Raw genomic sequence first — 18,073 nt, forward strand, 5'->3', positions numbered from 1 at the left:
TCCTCTCTGCCTTCCGCGGTCTCCATGGTGATGGTTCCGGCGAAGGCTTGAGATCTGGCAGCGGCGGGGCTCCCCTCCCACTCCCTCCTCTTCACCATCTGCTCCACCTTCACACCTGGCTCGGAGCCGCGGCCGCCGCCTCCACACCCAGACCGGGGATTCTGCCGCCGCAGGGTGGCGCGTGCGGACGGCTCCGCGGGCTTCTCCCCTAGACTCTGGAGTCCGAGCTCCCGGCTCCCTCCTCCCTCGAACCCAGGAGTCCCAGCCCCCAGCCTCTCCTCCCTAAGAATTCGAGGTTTTCTCAAACACAGGCAAAACTGTGACACCCAAAGACTCAGCGAGGCAAAGCTAGAGGCGAGAGGCTGCGCCTCGTCCTTGGCGCCCGCCCGCCGCGCTGGCTGCTCCCTCCCACTCCCTCGCGGACCTGTGCCACATCATGAAATTTTAATCCCAAGTGCATTTTTGGCCCGACGCAGGGAGGCGATGGGGAAAGGAGCACCCTCCTGGGGGCTGTATCTGGAGGTGGACTCGGCGTCGGGGAAAGGGGCTGGCGGCGAAAGGAGCGGAGCAGAACCTGCCTTCGGGCTGGAGATGGCCGAGGACAGTCGAGGTTCAACCCCAGAGGGGCAGGGCTGGAATTCAGGGGTGCAATAAGAGTTCAGAGGGTGGGGACAGATCCCAGGTGGCGGAGACAGATTCCAGAGGGAGGGACTAGAACTCACGGGCGCGGAAAGTACTCACGGATGTATACCTGGATCGGGTTCCAGAGGGTGTGGGCAAAAATCAAAGCAGGGATAGATCCCAGGGGAGGGGACAGAACTCAGGGGTAAAGAAATATCCAAGGGGACACACTCAACGGGTGGGGACAGAACTCAGGATGAGAGAAATAAAAGGGCGGGGATAGATCCGAGGCTAGGGAGGGAATAATGACCTGCAATGAGGGTAGGGGGAGTATAACTGAAGAGATGAACCCAGAGGGAAGGAAATCGGAAATGAAGGAACTGGAAGGGGTGATGGGCCAAGAGGGGAAATAGAACTGGAGGGACATGGAATCCAAAAGGGGAAAGATGGAAACAGGTGGATGGGGAAGAACTAGAGGGGACAATGGGTGGATCGAAATGGGGGTTGGAATCTACGAAAGGGGAAGGAATTCCCTGAATGAGAAAAGAACCTTCTGAATGAGAAAGTTGGAACTGAGGAAGTGGCGGGTTGGGGATGGCATGCCTGGGCAGGATGAGGAACTGGGGGGCACAGAAATTCGGAGAGGTAGGACTGGGAGGACAAACGCTGGAGGATATTTAGAGGAAGATGAAAATGCGAGCACGAAATTAGGGGAAACAAGCGGCGGGAGCAAATCTCAGGAAAGAACTCTGGAGGAGAGAGAATCTGGGATAGAAGGAGCTAGTGGGGAATGGGTGAGGGAGAAGTAACTCCGGGAAGGGACTGATTTGGGAGCGATGCAACCCAGACAAGTGAGTTCAAAACCAGAGGCTTGGTCTTGGGCGAGGCGAGAACCTGGATGAATGGCAGCGGAAGGTGGGCGGGACTAGAATACAAGGGGCGGGGTATAGCAGGGTGGGCGGGGCCTCGTCCCACCCCACCCCGCCCCCGACGCTGAGTCCGGTGACAGCCCCCAGAAAGCCCGCACTCGCAGCCTCCTTCCCCCCGAGCGGAGCTGCGGGGCCGGCCGGGCCGGGGCGGACCCCGGGTACCCGGACGCGGCCGCCCGGGCCCGCGGGCGGGGGGATCGGCGGGGGGGTCCGGCAGCAGGGGCAGCCACCATGGAGTTCCGCCAGGAGGAGTTTCGGAAGCTAGCGGGTCGCGCCCTCGGGAAGCTACACCGGTGAGCGTGGTGGGGGTCCTGGGCGTGGAAGAACGCGAGGGTCCGAGGAGGACGCTCATTCCCACCTGGGCGCAGATGAACAGCTGGACAGGCGGTACCCATGCGTGGGGGGGCCACCCATCTGTCCAGTTTTCTCCCTCGGTCTCCGACGGTCGGGTCTCATCCATCATTTTTCTGCGCCCCACCCCATCCCTAGGCTCTCTGCCCTTTTCTCTGGGATTATAAATATATATCCCCCTCTTTTGGATCTCTGATTCCCTCGCCGGCTTCTAGGTCTCCCTTCACCTATATTCTCTCTGCCTCCTCTCTCCAAATCTCTGTCCACTCTCTCTAAGTCTCTATTTCCTTTTATCTCTGAGTTCCCGTCCCTCTCTCTTGCTCTCACTAGATCTCTACAACCCTCTCTCTGGGTCTTTGTGTCTTTCTCTGAGTCTCTGTCCCCCAACTCCCTGCCCTAGGATTTCTGACACTCTCCTTTAGGAACTCTGGCACTCTCTCTGGTTTTTTTTTACTACCTCATCCCAGATCTCTCCATCTCTGTGTGTTTGTCAGTTGCCATCTCTCAGAGAGTTTAATCTGAAGCTAAATCGGATTGAGGTCCATTGGTCCTTGTCCTTGAGGAGAGCTAAGCTGGGAGGAAGAAGCCAGGGTATCCTGGGTCTCTGATGGAGAAGGAAGTTGCAGGCCAAACATTAGGCTCCTGGAGTAGGATGGACTTTCCAAAGGGTATAGACTAGGGCTGAAAGGGACTTCCTCCCAGTCAAGGAGATGACCCCAATGACCTGGGTGTCCCCAGAGCAGTCTGCTACACCTCTCCTGAGTCTCTCACCCCCAACCCCAGCCCTGGCTCCAAGTCAGAGAAATTACTCAGCTGCGGAGAAGCCTAAAAATATCTGGCCACAGTGCAGGGAGGAGTTGGGGCCTCATCAGCACCATGCCCCTGCTGCCATTCCCTCAGACCCTGGGGTCCCCGTGGCCCACAGCCCTGACCCTATCTTTGATTGATCTTCAGTGCAGCTCACTAGACCATGCAAGTCCTTCTCTAAGTCTAACACTAGTCCTGCTTGCTGCAGATTACCTCCACGCTCCAAACTTACCCCACCCTTTAGTAACCTGAGAGATAGGAATAAAGCTGGACAGAAGGGAGGGGGGCAGGAGGATGGCGCAGTGTTAGGGAGGGGGTGGAGGAGCTGAGATAACCTCACCCTTTCTTTTTCCCAATCTTCCAGCCCCTCCCCACCCTTTTTCTCACCTCCTTTCACGAGTTTCTCAAAATACATCAGCGTGAAGTCAGGAGAGGGAGAGAGACGTGCTGGTGGAGGGGGTTGGGAAGGGGGATGGAGGGAGGAGGAATGTGTTTCTCAGGCTCTCTTTCTTCCTCAGTCTCCGCTTCTCCTGTGTCTGGGTTTCTCTCTATCTGACTCTGCCTGATCATCACCTTTCTCAGCTGCCTTGGGAGCCCCTAGAGACCCCAGAGTTCAGGGTTCCCACCAGGACAGTCACTAAGGAGTTTGAGCCCAGGAGAACAATCGCATCTGAATCCTGGGGTCTGCTCTGGTGATTGCTGAGAGGGGGAAATGCCCACACCTGACTCCTTTTAATCCTCTAGACGAAGCTGGGGAAACTGATGCACCATTGGGAAAAGGGGGGAAGTCAGTGGCTGAGTACACATGGAATCTTTTGAACCCAGGTCAGTCTCCCGCCCAAGTCTTGGGTGGGGGCTGCAGATTTCCTCGAGATGAGTGCTGCTGGAGTGGGTGGAAAACTCCCTCAGATCAGGAAACACGTAGCAACCCAGGGTGACTTGGGACAGGGACCAGGGGGGAGAGGGAATACAGCAAGAGACAGGAGCCAATATGCCTCCTTTGAGAGCCAGGCCTGGGGTGGGGCAATTCGGAGGACCAGGAAGTGATTGGGTCCCACTGCTACTTGTGTGTGACCTTGGACATGCTGCTTCTGTTTCCTGAGACTCAGTTTTCTCAGTTGTACAATGGGAGGGTAAGGGAGAACCAAAGGGACATGAGGACAGAGATTGGGGAGGGGGGAGTAAGGGGGTGGGCTGAGAATCTCTGAGAAGCAGAGGCAGAGACCCAGAGATGGAGGTTGAGACACTCTTCATTTTGGGTGAAAGAAAGTGGAAGGGGGCAGTCTGACTCTACGACCTCATGGGTTGTAGCCTGTCAGCCACCTCTGTCCATGGAATTCTCCAGGCAAGAATACTGGAGTGGGTAGCCCTTCCCTTCCCCAGGGGATCTTCCTGACCCATGGATCTAACCCGGGTCTCCCGCATTACAGGCAGATTCTTTACTGTCTGAACCACCAGGAAAGTGACCTACGTGCTCCCTAACCACTGCCTTTCATCATCACCAAGTTCCTAATCCTGAGTTCCAGGCATTCTGAGAGGGCAAAGCGATCTGTTCTTACCCTCCATGAAGCATTGGGGCCACCTTCACCTCTGCGTCTCTAGTTCTCCTGAAATGACAATGTCACCTTGAAGTTCCCTCCTTGTAACCTCACATTCTACTCGTGCCCCCATTTTACAGATACAGAATACTGAGACTGCATTCCGTGGTTTAGAAAACCTTGATCCGAGATCTATGTCCTCATATTAACAATGAATATCAAATTTCAGGGGCTGCAATCCCATCTTGAGTTTCAGGGTCAAACAGCGTGGGAGGGCAACCTGGGTCAAAGTTTAATCTCATTGGCCGACCTGTTCTGATGGGAGGGGCCAGTCCCTACCACCGTGCACTATTCATTGTGGGGGGCTTCTGTTCCCCACTATCTGGCTCATTGTCCCCTACCCAGGGTCTTATTCCTCATCCCCCTAGTTTCTGTCCGTTCCCCCATTCTCCCCACTTTCTTAACCCCCTCCCCCACTTCCTTAAGTTCCAGGATGGGGAGGGTTGCTGTGTTCCCATCTCTTTCACCCGCCTCCTCCCAGACCGTCTGGCTGTTCTTTCCTCCCCCGTCCCAGTCTCCCTCGCCTCCATCTGTTCTAGCCCCTTCCTGGGATCCAGCCGGATCCCCTGGCTGCCTACCGGCCTCGGAGAAGAGCCACGCCTCACACATCATGTCCCCAGCCTGTCTCTCCTCAGGCTCCTTGTCTTTCCGTCTTGCTCTCAGCGTTCTGGGTCTCTGTCTCTGCGTTCTCTCTCCTGGGTTTCTGTCCCCACTTGTCTTTGGGTCCCTTACTGGGTTTCAGTCCCTTTCCTTCTCAGGGTCTCTTTCCTGCCCCTCCCCCATCTTTTCTCAGGGTCTCTGCCCCGGTCTCTTTCAGACTGGTTGTCTGTTTCTCCCTCTCTGGGTATCTGTTTCCTTCTCTCTGAGTCTCTCTCCCTCCTGTGTTTCTGATCCTCTTTCTCTCAGTCTCTGTTCTCTCCACTCCCCGACTCCATTTCTGACATTCTCCTTTTGAATTTTTCCACGTCTGTCTCAGGGCACCTCTTTATCCCTGCAGCCTCTCTCTGGAATGGAGGTGGCCCTCCAAGTACCCTATCCCTCATCATAGATTCAATCCTGGATCCAGAACAGGCGGGGGCGAGAGTCACGCTGGGGACTGAGCCAACCCCCCTACCAGGGCCATCTGTCCCTTGCCAGGACACCACCCGCCACTCCTCCTCCCCACCCCCTAGACTGACAGCCTGAACTCAAGTTTCCCCAGATATATCCAGCTGGGCTGCTGGATTCCAGTGCCCTGGACCTCTCCCCCCCCCCCCACCCCCACCCCCGATCCCTGAGAGTGGGCTTCCAGTGGCTGAATGGAGTCAGCTGGATGTCAGCCCACACCTGGGCCTGGAAGCCCGGCAGGGCATGTCCCGGGGCAGGGGAGGGGGTGCAGTATATATAGCAGATGTGGCTGAGAAGCATCTGTTCTTTTGACACCTTTGCTGAGGCATCTCCTTAGCGCCTTTTGCTTCCACAAATAGACTCATATCTGGGAGAGGGGGCTGGAGAGAGTCTCTGGGCCTTGCGGATGGGGGCTCAGGGCACAGGGTTTTGGATCACAAAGGGTAGCCTGGGTCTAAAACAACTGAGTTGAGAGGTGACAAGGCTAGTGGAGAAGGGAACTGGGGAGTTCCATACTCGAGTCTGAGGAAGGAAGGGGCTGGGGGCGCGTGGGAATTCCTCGTCTGAGGGAGATGGAGACCAGGGGTCCAGATTCCTGGACCCTGGAGGGAGAAGGAAGTTGGGGCTGGACTCTTGGGAAAAGAGGGGTTGCGGGTTTAGAATCCCTGGTCTTGAAAAGCAAGAAGTTTTGCCCCGACTCGTGTCATGGGGAGGAGGGGGCTAGGGGCCCGGACGTCCGAGTCTGATCCTTGCTGCCTCGCCGCAGTCTTCTGGAGAAGCGGCAAGAAGGTGCCGAGACGCTGGAGCTGAGTGCAGATGGGCGCCCGGTCACGACGCAGACCCGGGACCCGCCGGTCGTGGATTGCACCTGCTTTGGCCTCCCTCGCCGCTACATTATCGCCATCATGAGCGGTCTGGGCTTCTGCATTAGCTTTGGCATCCGCTGCAACCTGGGCGTGGCCATCGTCTCCATGGTCAACAACAGCACGACCCACCGCGGGGGCCACGTGGTGATGCAGGTAGCTCGGGGCCGGGAGCTGCCTGAGGCTGGGGGAAACCCTGCCCAGGCCCTCTGATGACGTCACACTCACCTACGCGAGGCCCAGACCACGCCCCTTCCACGCCCAGGCCTGAGTAGACCCGCCTTTTTGCGCTGCCGCACCCTGGGCCCTAACCAGGTGGCGCTAGTGGTAAAGAACCCGCCTGCCAATGCAGGAGATATAAGAGATGTGGGTTCGATCCCTAGGTGGGAAAGATACCCTGGAGACGGGCATGGCAACCCACTCCGGTATACTTGCCTGGAGAATCTCATGGACAGAGGAGCCTGGTGGGCTACAGTCCATGGGGTCACAAAGAGTCAGACACTTGGCACAGAACCTCAGCTCCACCTCACCTCAGGGCTCTCCCTTTCTAAGTCCTGCCCTTATCTAAATGAAGCCCCGCTCCTGTTTGTTTCACCTCTCTGCTGTCAAAGTGTAGACTCTGCCAAGCATTTGGTTCCCTATGATATGGCTCCTCCTGTTTCATTTTGGGCATCCTAGCAACTTCGCTCCACCTGCATCTCCCGCACCTGTTCCAGTGTTGAATGTTACTCCCAGGCCAACTCAGGCTCCGTGAATTTGTTGTTGTTGTTGTTGCCGTAACTTGCGGCTTGCGGAACTTTCTCAAGCAGGGATCTAACCAGCACCCCTTGCAGTGGAAGCAGGGAATCCTACACACTTGACCACCAGGGAAGTCCCTCCACCGTGAAATTTTTTTGTAAGATTTTTTTTTTTATATGGGACATTTTTAAAGTCTTTATTGAATTTATTACAACATTGCTTCTGTTTTGGTTTTTTGGCCATAAGGCATGTGGGATCTTAGCTCTCCTACCAGGGATCAAACCCTGTATTGGAAGGGGGAGTCTTAACCACTGGACCACCAAGGAAGGCCCCATTGTGAATTTTGATTCTGGCTTTTTGAAAGTTCCACCGCTGCTTACATCCCTTCTCCATCTGCTCTGGCCATTAACCTGAAGCCCCTCTTCGTCTCAGATTTTCTGTTTTAATTTCCATATAGGCCATGCCCCTGCCTCCAAAAAAAAAATCCTGATTTGGGCTGTGGCCTACCTGCCCCTGTTCTTTTCCAATCATGCCCAACCCTTTGGCTACTTCTTGTCTCTTCCTAGAACGCATCCAATCTGCAAACAGTTTGTACATTGGTTAGAAGTGGAGGAAGAAACCCACCCCATATATGGGCTCCTATGCATAAGGGACCCTGAGGCAGGCAAGCAGACAGAGCTAGGCCTCTAGGCAGCAACAGGCTCTGTTGCTAAGGTAGTGCGGCCCTAGCAACATGGAGGAGCAAAGTTGGGGTAGATGGCCCGAGCTCTGATTGGCAGGTGTTTTGAAGGCGAGAGGGGATCCTTGTTGCTGATTGGCCGAGGGACTGTCTGCGGGTGCTGATTGGTGGAGAAGCAGAGCGTCTGGGGCAGGGGTGCTAGTTTGATGTGCCTTTTGGCCCACAGAAAGCTCAGTTCAACTGGGATCCAGAGACTGTTGGCCTCATACACGGTTCCTTTTTCTGGGGCTACATTGTCACCCAGATTCCTGGAGGATTTATCTGCCAAAAATTCGCAGCCAACAGGTATGTGGGGGGCGGGGCGGATGTCTCAAAGTGGGCAGAAACTACAGTTGTGTGGGTGGAGTTACAGGCTGTGGCCTTGCATTTGGGGGCTGACTCCGGGAAAACCGGAGGAGCCTGGGTTCAGGGCCGAGGCCCTAGAGAAAGGTGGGGTTTGTATTGTGGAAGCGGGGAGTCTCATAGAAGGTGGGACCTGGGGTTCTGGGGGCGCGGGCCCTGGCGTGCTGAAGGAGGAAAGGGCAGAGTCCTAGGTCTGGCAGGATAGCTGGACTCTTCTCGGAACACAAACTTTTCCTACCAGGGTTTTCGGCTTTGCTATTGTGGCTACCTCCACTCTAAACATGCTGATTCCCTCGGCTGCCCGTGTCCACTATGGCTGTGTCATCTTCGTGAGGATCCTGCAGGGGTTGGTAGAGGTAAAGCTCCGCCCCCTATGACCCCGTTGCTGTTCCGACCCCACCTTTTCTCGTTGACTTTGGTTTTCTCTTCCCTAGGGGGTCACGTACCCTGCTTGCCACGGGATCTGGAGCAAATGGGCCCCGCCCTTAGAGCGGAGTCGCCTGGCGACGACAGCCTTTTGCGGTGAGAGGAAGGGGCTGGGATCCGGACTCGTGGGTAGGGGGTGCTGGAGTCTAGACTCTTCGGTGGAAGGAGGAGTGGGTTGCGGGCTTGAACTCCCGGATCTGAGAGAGGAGGGGGCTGGTGACCCAGACCTATGTGTCTGAGGGAGGAGGGGCAGTGGTTGGTACTTCTGTGTCCCAGGAAGGTAGGGTCTGGGAATCCGCACTACTGCATTTGAAGAAAGATGCGCTCTTCTCCATTCTGCACCCTCCCCGTTAGGTTCCTATGCCGGGGCGGTGGTCGCGATGCCTCTCGCCGGAGTCCTGGTGCAGTACTCAGGATGGAGCTCTGTATTCTACGTCTATGGTGAGGGGCCCGGACGCCTGGGTCCGGGTGGCGCCGGGGCAGAGCGAGGCCGGTGGTCACCTCGCTTCCATCCTCCTCCTGACCCCCTCCACCTACCAGGCAGCTTCGGGATCTTCTGGTACCTGTTCTGGCTGCTCGTCTCCTACGAGTCCCCGGCGCTGCACCCTAGCATTTCGGAGGAGGAGCGCAAGTACATCGAGGACGCCATCGGCGAGAGCGCCAAGCTCATGAACCCCGTCACGGTCCGGGCCCAAGCTTGGGGGGTGGGGGCGCGGTGGGGAGAGGAGAGCTATCAAGGCAGGGGAGACGGGAGGAAGAGGGGCTTTGAATCCGCACTGCGTGTGGATCTTGGTAGATGTACATAGACATTTCCATAGACATTTAGAGGAGACGATGGGATCGCCAGTTGGATGGCGCTAGAACCTAGGAGGCGTGATTAAAGCCCAGGGAGGACGGAGTTAGCAGGTGCGGAGAGCAGGGCTAGGTGGCGAGGTGGTCGGAACCACTGATGGGCCTGGTTAAACCTGCAGAGGCGGATTAGAATGTGGGGTTTTGCTCAGACCTCAGGATGGGTGAGGATCGAATTAGGGGGCATAATTGGGTGGAAGGAGACTCTTGGGTCCACATTTATGACTCTCTGAAGGTCAGCATGGGGTCTGGACACCCGCCAGCCTGAGGACCACTGAGGCTAGGATGTCAGCGTTCCCATGGGGACGCGGTCAGGCCGGCAACCCCGCCTCCTCGGCGGCTTTAGTGAGACAGGGAAATCTGGGTCTCTGCGGGACTATCGTGGGATCCCTGAAGGGACTCGGAGAGCGCCCGGGCCTGTTCTTTGTCCTAGCAGCCCTTCCCTCCTCTCGCCCACCACAGAAATTTAACACACCTTGGAGGCGCTTCTTCACGTCCATGCCAGTCTACGCCATTATCGTGGCCAACTTCTGTCGTAGCTGGACTTTCTACCTGCTTCTTATCTCCCAGCCTGCCTACTTCGAAGAAGTGTTCGGTTTCGAGATCAGCAAGGTTGGGCCCGGAAGGGGAGAGCTGCGGGCGCGGCGGGCGGGTGAGCGCGGGAAGGAGAGGAACCTGGATCCCAAGGGGTTGGAAAGGGGGCAGGGAGGAAGCCCATGGTACCTGAGCCGTGGTGAGAGCCCCGGGCAGGTGGCCGCTGAGCCGCGACTCCCTGTACGCCCGCCGGCGCAGGTGGGCCTGGTGTCAGCGTTGCCTCACCTGGTGATGACCATCATCGTGCCCATTGGAGGCCAGATCGCCGACTTCCTGAGGAGCCGCCGCATCATGTCCACCACCAACGTGCGCAAGTTGATGAACTGTGGGGGTGAGTGGGGCGGGGCCTGGATCTGGTATGGGACCGGGCTGGGATGCGCGGAGCATGGCTGGGCGGATCTGGAGGGCTGGACCATGGCGGATGGGGCGGGGTCAGAGGGCGTGTCCATGGGGGCGTGTCCAAAAAGGCGGAGGCGGAGCGAGACCAGGTCTGGCAGGAACAGAATCTCAGGTGGCAGCCTCCGGGGCAGTGTCTGTAGAAGGGCAAGGCGGGTGTGGCTGCCCAGGTGAAGCAAAGGTGAGACCACGTTGGGTCTGGAAGGACGGGGCCTATACGAGGCTGGCCAGAGTAGGATGGGAACTGGGTGATGAAGAGGGGCACTCGGAGAGACAAAGGTGTGAGTGTAATGAATGGGGACTGAGAGGGAAGCCGTGAAGGTGCCGGGGTGGGGCCTACACCCTCGGTCTTCAGGCGTGGTCTAGTCAGGGGGTGGGGCCATTGAGGTCCCAGCTGGGGCAGCGAAGCCTGTGCACGTGGTCAAGGGCCAGGCACTAGAGAACTGAGGGCTTGGTTAGGGCGGGCGCGGGCAGAATGGAGGACAAAGCCAGGGACAGGCGTGGAAGTGGCAGGACTGGGTCAAACTGGGGGAGGCTGGGAGCCGGGAGTGGGTCTGGAGAGGCGGTGCGGGGCGGCCTGTGCTCAGAGGGGGCGGCCCTCCGTAGGCTTTGGCATGGAAGCTACTCTGCTGTTGGTGGTCGGCTACTCGCACTCCAAGGGCGTGGCCATCTCCTTCCTAGTCCTCGCCGTGGGCTTCAGCGGCTTCGCCATCTCCGGTGAGAACCGGCGATCTGCAGCTTGAGGGTGGGGGGACTCTGCTCAGCTCAGTGGGGAACTTCCTGGCTCAGGTAGAGCACCTCCCAGCCTGGCGAAAGGCGGACTGGAAAAAGCGGAGCTGCCGGGAGGTCGGGGAGGCTAGGCTGGGGGAGGAGTCACTGGAGTGGGAATCGGTTGTGACGCCTCTCGGCTCGCCTCGCCAGGGTTCAACGTGAACCATCTGGACATCGCCCCGCGCTATGCCAGCATCCTCATGGGCATCTCCAACGGCGTGGGCACGTTGTCCGGCATGGTGTGCCCCATCATCGTGGGTGCCATGACTAAGCACAAGGTCCGTGCCTGGGCCCTGACCCACTTGCCCTCCAAATCTGTGTACAGCACCTTCCTGACACACGTCAACTCTCTGGATCTCCGGCTCCTTTTCCAGAGAAAAGGCCCGCCCCTTTCCTATTATCCCAGCCTCTTCCCTCTCCTATCTGTCCTCTGACTTCATTTCCCCGTTGTCCCCCCTACAGACTCGGGAGGAGTGGCAGTATGTGTTCCTCATTGCCTCCCTGGTGCACTATGGGGGCGTCATCTTCTACGGGGTCTTCGCTTCAGGAGAGAAGCAGCCGTGGGCGGAGCCTGAGGAGATGAGCGAAGAGAAATGTGGCTTCGTTGGCCACGACCAGCTGGCTGGCAGCGACGAAAGCGAAATGGAGGATGAGGCTGAGCCCCCCGGGGCACCCCCTGCTCCCCCTCCATCCTATGGGGCTACACACAGCACAGTTCAACCCCCAAGACCCCCACCCCCTGTCCGGGACTACTGACCACGTGCCTCCCACTGGATGGCAGTTTCCAGGACCTCCATTCCTCACATCTCTGGCCTGAATGACAGTGTCAAGGAACCCCAGTCCTCTCTGTCCTGCCTCAGGCCTAAGAAGCACTCTCCCTTGCTCCCAGTGCTGTCAGATCCTCCTCCCATCCTATTTGCCTCTCAGGGGTAGTGAAGCTGCAGACTGGCAGTTTCAAGGATACCCAAATTCCCCTAAAGCTTCTCTTCTCCACTCTTTTCTGCCTCAGTGGTTTCAAATCTCTCCTTTCAGGGCTTTATTTGAATGGACAATTCAGACTCTTCCTCTCTCTTGTGGTTTTGGGCACCTCCCCCTTTCCTTGAACCCCTGGGACTCTCAGGAGAACCCCTGAGATTACTCAACCCCCCCTCCTCTTTCAAAAAAATTCAAGGTCTTCCTCTAGAAGTTTCAAATCTCTCCCAACTGTATTCTGCTTTTTCCAAGTTGGTTTAACTAATCACCCATCCCTGCCATTCTAGGGATTGATTCTCACCAGCGTTTCTGAGGGGAAATGGCAGTTTCAAGTACCCCCACCCAACCTTTTCATCCCTCCCCCACCAGCAGACTCTGCTGCAGCACCAAATTTCCCCAAAACCTTCTCCCAGCTTAGCACATTGCCTAGGGAAACAACCAAAATGGCAGTTTTAACAATATGCCTCTCTTCACCCCCATGCACTTTTTCTGACACGATTTTCAGGTCTAAGAAGAGCGGCTGCTCAAGTCCATCAACTCAACGGTTTGAAGCCACCGCCACTGAACTTCCCCATGGTGGTTTCAAGATGCTCCCCTTACCCCCAATTCCTTGCACTTTATTCTCCTGGGTGGTTTTGAACTGCCCTCATTTTCTCAGTGGCCATTTATTGCGTCCCTCAGGGGCTAAATGACTCCAAATCTGGGATCCTTCCCCTCTCAGACTCCCCTATTTCGGCTTAGAATTTGGGGGAACATATGTAAAGGAGAAGTCACAGAATCCCAGGAAAGGGAATGGGGCTGGGGAAAAGGGGTGTTTTTCCCCGGGGCAGGGTTGTGTCTTTGTGTCTCTGTCTCTGTGATTGTAAATCCTGCCCTGCCCCTCTCCCAATAAAATGCTTTGGTGTACACACTCCGTCGTCACTGGCCTTGGGAATCTCCAACCTCCTTCTTCCTCGGACCTAGGAGCCCAAGCCCCCAGTCTCCTTGACCCCAGCCACCCTCCTCTCCCAGGTCTTAGGCCAGAGGAGTTGTCCAGCTGTGGGAACATGCGATTTATTCGGTCTCAGACTGTGTTCTCCGCTGACATCTAAAGCATTTCAGGGTGTCCTCTATTCTAGAGGACCACTAGGTAGCAAAGCTGACCCTGAGGACAGGACCCCTGGGTGCTTCCTCCGTCTGGGGCTGGCGCAGGTTTGGAGAGGCTCACAGGAAGTTGTTTGGGAGCGTGGCAGGGGAGAGCGGTTCTAGGCGCTGGGGGCGGCCCCCGCGGGGCGGCGGAGGCAGCTTGGGCGGCAGCGGGGGGGTGGGTGGTGGCTGCTTGGTAGCGATGTGTGAAGGGACCCAGGCGTCCGGCGCGTAAAAGTAGAGGTCGTAGGGTTCCTTCGGGGCGTCCAAATGCATAACTATGGGGACAAAAGAGCGAGGTCGTCCCCGGTCTGACTGGGGGCCTGTCCCCTCTACTGAGCCGCTGGCCGATGAGGAGACGGGGGCGAGGACTCCAAGCTTCCACTGGAACCGGGTTTTCGAATAAAGGGGCCTTAAATAGCAAGGGGGCGTGGTGTCCGCGCAGCAGGGGCGGGGCATGCCGCGCGCCAGGAGGGGGAAAGGGGCGGGGCTTGTAGGGACCTGCAGTTCCCCTGCCTGGGGCAACTCCGCGCTGCGCTGGGGGCGCAACTTCACAGGTGTTTGTGAAATTTCCAGAGAATTGGGGGTCAGGGCTTCTGCTGATCTTGGATGGGGACCTGTACTTTTAGGTAGGGCGCCCTTAAGTGCCAGGCGAAACCAGGTTAAGGAAACGTGCAAGCACTTAAGGAGCGGGACGCTGCAGGAGTGGCTCACCCGGTTCATCTCCGTCGTTTGGGAGTCGGTGGTGTGCGAAGGGCCGGTGTCGAGCCGCCCGGCGGTAGAGACACCACAGCAGCAGGAAAATGCCAATGAGCAGCCCGATCCCGGCGAGGAATAGGCAGAGGGCCCCGCCTGCCGCGCCCCGGGGACGCCCCACCAGGGTCACGCCTGGAGGAATGAGGCCCAGGGACTGAGCAATCTAACCTCCTAGCCCACTCCACCCTCAGACCCGAGTCCAGACCCCGCCCTCCTCCGCCCTCGGAACCGGGAGTCCCGGCCCCCAGCCCTTCCTCCCTCACACACGGGGGTCCAGACCCCTAGCCCCTCCTCCCTCAGACCCGGGGGTCCAGACCCCAGCCCCTCCCCCCTCAGACCCGGGGGTCCAGACCCCCAGCCCCTCCCGACTCAGACCCGGGGGTCCAGGCCCCAGCCCCTCCTCCCTCAGACCCGGGGGTCCAGGCCCCAGCCCCTCCTCCCTCAGACCCGGGGGTCCAGACCCCAAGCCCCTCCTCCCTCAGACCCGGGGGGCCAGCCCCCAGCCCCTCCTCCCGCAGACCCAGGGGTCCGGACCCCCAGCCCCTCCTCCCCCAGACCCAGGATCCAGGCCCCCAGCCCCTCCTCCCGCAAACCCAGGGGTCCAGACCTCCAGCCCCTCCTCCCGCAGACCCAGGGGTCCAGCCCCCAGCCCCTCCTCCCACAAACCCAGGGTCCAGACCCCCAGCCCCTCCTCCCGCAGACCCAGGGGTTCAGACCCCCAGCCCCTCCTCCCGCAGACCCAGGGGTCCAGACCCCAGCCCCTCCTCCCGCAGACCCAGGGGTCCAGACCCCCAGCCCCTCCTCCCGCAGACCCAGGGGTTCAGACCCCCAGCCCCTCCTCCCGCAGACCCAGGGGTCCAGACCCCAGCCCCTCCTCCCGCAGACCCAGGGTCCAGACCCCAGCCCCTCCTCCCGCAGACCCAGGGGTCCAGACCTCCAGCCCCTCCTCCCGCAGACCCAGGGGTTCAGACCCCCAGCCCCTCCTCCCGCAGACCCAGGGGTCCAGGCCCCCAGCCCCTCCTCCCACAAACCCAGGGGTCCAGACCTCCAGCCCCTCCTCCCGCAGACCCAGGGGTTCAGACCCCCAGCCCCTCCTCCCGCAGACCCAGTGGTCCAGCCCCCAGCCCCTCCTCCCCCAGACCCAGGATCCAGGACCCCAGCCCCTCCTCCCCCAGACCCAGGGGTCCGGCTCCCCAGCCCCTCACCGGTCTCCTGCACTCTCTCCAACACGATGATAGTGTTGACTCTCTCACCTCGGCTGCGCCGCTGGGGGGCCCTCGGAGTGGCTGGGGCCGGCTGACTGGGGGGCCCTGGAGGAGCAGGGGGCCCTGCAATCCGGGCTGAGGGAGGAGGGGCGTCGAGCCCTTTAGGGCTGGAGTTCTGGGGGGCTTTCAGATCAACTGTCCCCGGAGAATCTGAGGTGGGCAATTTAAGGGTGGTGGGCTGGGTGACTGCAAGTGCTTCTGGTTTGGGATTCAGGGATTGCTCATTAAGAGCAGTAACTTCTTCTTTGACGGGTGCAGGAGTTTCTGGAGCAAGGCTAGTGGAGATTTCAGGGTCAGAGGCTGTGGGTATCTCTGTTGAGTCTTGGTAGAGGGTTGTGGGGAATTTTGTTTGGGGAATCTCCAGGGGGTTGGGCTCGTGGCCTATATAAGATACCGGGTGGGGTGTTTCAGTAGGGTCAGGATGGAGGGTCTGGAGGAATTTAGGGTTTGGGGTGTCAGAGTCATGGGTTTCCAGAGATTTGATGTCAGAGATTTTGGTGGGGTCAGAATTTGGGGTCTCAGGGGTTTCTTCAAGTGACATCTCAGGGGAGCTAAGTTTGGGAATCTCTGGGAATTCTTGATGAGGAGTTTGTGTAGGATCAGGGTTTGGGGTCCCAGAAAATCCTAGGTGTGAAGTTTTAGAGGGATTAGAATTGAGATTCTCACGGGATTCTGTCTGTGAGATTTCCGTGGAGTTAACCTTGGAAATCTCTGGGGATTCTTGGTGTGGAGTTTGGGTAGGGTCAGGGTTTGGGGTCTCAGAAAATGCTGGGTGTGAGGTTTTAGAGGAATTAGGTGTAGAGGCCTCAGGGGATTCTGTGTGTGGAAGTTCAGTCAGGTCAGCTTTGGGGGTCTCAGATGGTTCTGGATATATCATTTTGGAGGGGTTAATTTGGAGGGTGTCCAGGGACCCTGGTGTTGAGGTGTTGAATGAGTTAGGTTTGGGGGCCTTAGGAGGCTCCTGGTGGGGGGTTTCTTGGAGGTCAGTACTGGGGGTCTTAGTGAAGGCAAGAGGGGAGGGCTCAGGGGAAACCGCATGAGGTGTCTTAGAGGGCTCAGGATAAGCAGCCCCTGGAGATTCTGGGTTAGGTCCATAGAGAGTGGAATTTTCAGAAGCCGGAGAGTAGGGCTGGGAGGGGTGGTCTATCCCCAAGAAGTCGGAGCCCGCAGGCAGTGAGACCGTAGGGGCGGCCTTGGAGCCCAGCCAGATGAAGAGGAAGCCGAGAAGGAAGAGGATTGGTCTGAAGGATTTCATAGCTTTGGGTGATACCTGTAGCAGCAGGGGAGCGGGAAGGAAGGGGTTAAGGTCAGAGCCTCCCGGGAGGACCCTCTGCCCACTCCGGAGGCCACGCCCAGTGGTCCCCAGATAGACCACATTAGCACCGCCCAGGTCAGAGCCAGGAAAAGGAGATGCCACCTGCAACTCCCCAGTAGGTTGTGGGGTGGAAGCCATGGTAGCTAAGGGAGACTGAGGCACAGGGCTTCTTGGGAGTCATAGTAAATTTCCTTATTTGTTTCCCCAAAGGGGGTCCCAGGAACATTGGGAAAGAAAGACACATTTCCGAGCCCCCAGATCTTTGACTTTGGCTTCGAAGTGTGTAGACCTCTGAGGGGACATGGGATCAATTCCTCTTCAAGGGCCCTGGGGACATCTTGACTCAACAGTTGTTTACATTAGAGGAAGCTCAGAAGGAACGACTTGGGGGCCTGACCCCCTGGATTTGAGAGATGAGGGGGCCTAAATGCCTGTAACCTGAGGAGGCAGAAGGCGCCTGGATCCTGGTCAAGAAGGCTGCTTGGGGTTCAGACTCCTTGTTCCCAGAGGGTGGAGGGCAATGTGGGTCTAAATTCCTAATTCTCTAGAAAGGAGAGGCCTGAAGGTTCAGATGCCTAGAATTTTGAGGGAGCAAAGCTTGGGGGGTGGGTGGGTTGTGGATTGCAGGAGAGAAAGGAAATGGGTGTCTGGAACTCTTGGGTCCTGAGTTAGAAGGAGATTGGGAACTCTTGAGTCTCCTATCCTCCAGAGATGGGTGTGTAAGGGGTCTGGATTCCTCAGCCTTCAGGAGGAGACAGCTTGGGGCAGGACTCGTATCTCTATGGAGGATGGAAGCTGGGATCCCCAGGTCTCATGCTGGTCTCGGGCAGAGATACCTAGGTTTGTGGTTAGGTGAAGGTGGGGTGGGCATACACCCAAATGGGCTGGGGCCTCTTGGGGTTTGAGGTCTCTTACCTGCTCAGTGGGGTCCAAGATAACAACAGGTGAACAGAGCTGAATGCAGAGATCGGTGAATGCTGCAGAATGGCTCTGGGTGGGGTGGCGGGACATAGGATCCCAGGGGCACAGGTGATGCAACTGATCCCCACCCTTGGGATCCTGGGAGCCTAGCGACAGCTTGAGCTCTTAAAGGGCCAGAGATAAAGGATAGTGTCTCTGGAGTGGGGGAGGGAGTTAGGGACTGGATCCTTTGGTTGAGGGGTGTGACCCAACCCAGCTCTCCTCCCTGCAAACCCAAGGGTCCCAGCCCTCTGCCCTCTCCTACACCCACACCAAGCATGCAGGTCTCTGGTAGCCTCCCACTTCAATATCCAGGAGTTGGGACCCCTCCCCCCAGACCTCTCCCCTCAGATCCAGGAATCCAGGTTCCCAGACCCAGGCCTTGTTCCCCTCCTCTGGGGAACTAGGAGTCTTGGTTCCCACGTCCTGTCAATCTGAGACCCAGATTGCTGCTGCCTTTTGGGACTTCCCAACCTTTGCCTACCATCCCATAGTGAAGAGCTCACCCCGTTAAGAGCCAGTATTGGGGGGATGGGCCTTATCTTCACA

At 58.0% G+C, this 18,073-nt stretch overlaps 2 protein-coding genes across 2 annotated transcripts; one reads left to right on the plus strand and one right to left on the minus strand.

The window, feature by feature from the left end:
• The first annotated feature begins 1,677 nt into the window (after window positions 1-1,677).
• SLC17A7 (solute carrier family 17 member 7) lies at window positions 1,678-12,994 on the plus strand. The gene is made up of 12 exons (XM_005904984.3): window positions 1,678-1,843; window positions 6,180-6,432; window positions 7,920-8,038; window positions 8,337-8,451; window positions 8,530-8,617; window positions 8,876-8,962; window positions 9,062-9,204; window positions 9,833-9,982; window positions 10,163-10,295; window positions 10,967-11,077; window positions 11,282-11,409; window positions 11,594-12,994. The coding sequence occupies exons 1-12, from the start codon at window positions 1,782-1,784 to the stop codon at window positions 11,885-11,887; spliced, it is 1,683 nt and encodes a 560-aa protein (XP_005905046.1). The 5' UTR covers window positions 1,678-1,781; the 3' UTR covers window positions 11,888-12,994.
• Window positions 12,995-13,189: 195 nt separating this feature from the next.
• On the minus strand, window positions 13,190-16,504 carry GFY (golgi associated olfactory signaling regulator). The gene is made up of 4 exons (XM_070386801.1): window positions 15,916-16,504; window positions 15,190-15,777; window positions 13,943-14,116; window positions 13,190-13,506 (listed from the first exon to the last, which is right to left on the minus strand). The coding sequence occupies exons 1-4, from the start codon at window positions 16,502-16,504 to the stop codon at window positions 13,307-13,309; spliced, it is 1,551 nt and encodes a 516-aa protein (XP_070242902.1). The 3' UTR covers window positions 13,190-13,306.
• Window positions 16,505-18,073: the final 1,569 nt, after the last annotated feature.

The sequence above is a fragment of the Bos mutus genome, chromosome 18 (genome assembly GCF_027580195.1).
Source record: "Bos mutus isolate GX-2022 chromosome 18, NWIPB_WYAK_1.1, whole genome shotgun sequence".
Lineage (NCBI taxonomy): Eukaryota > Metazoa > Chordata > Mammalia > Artiodactyla > Bovidae > Bos > Bos mutus.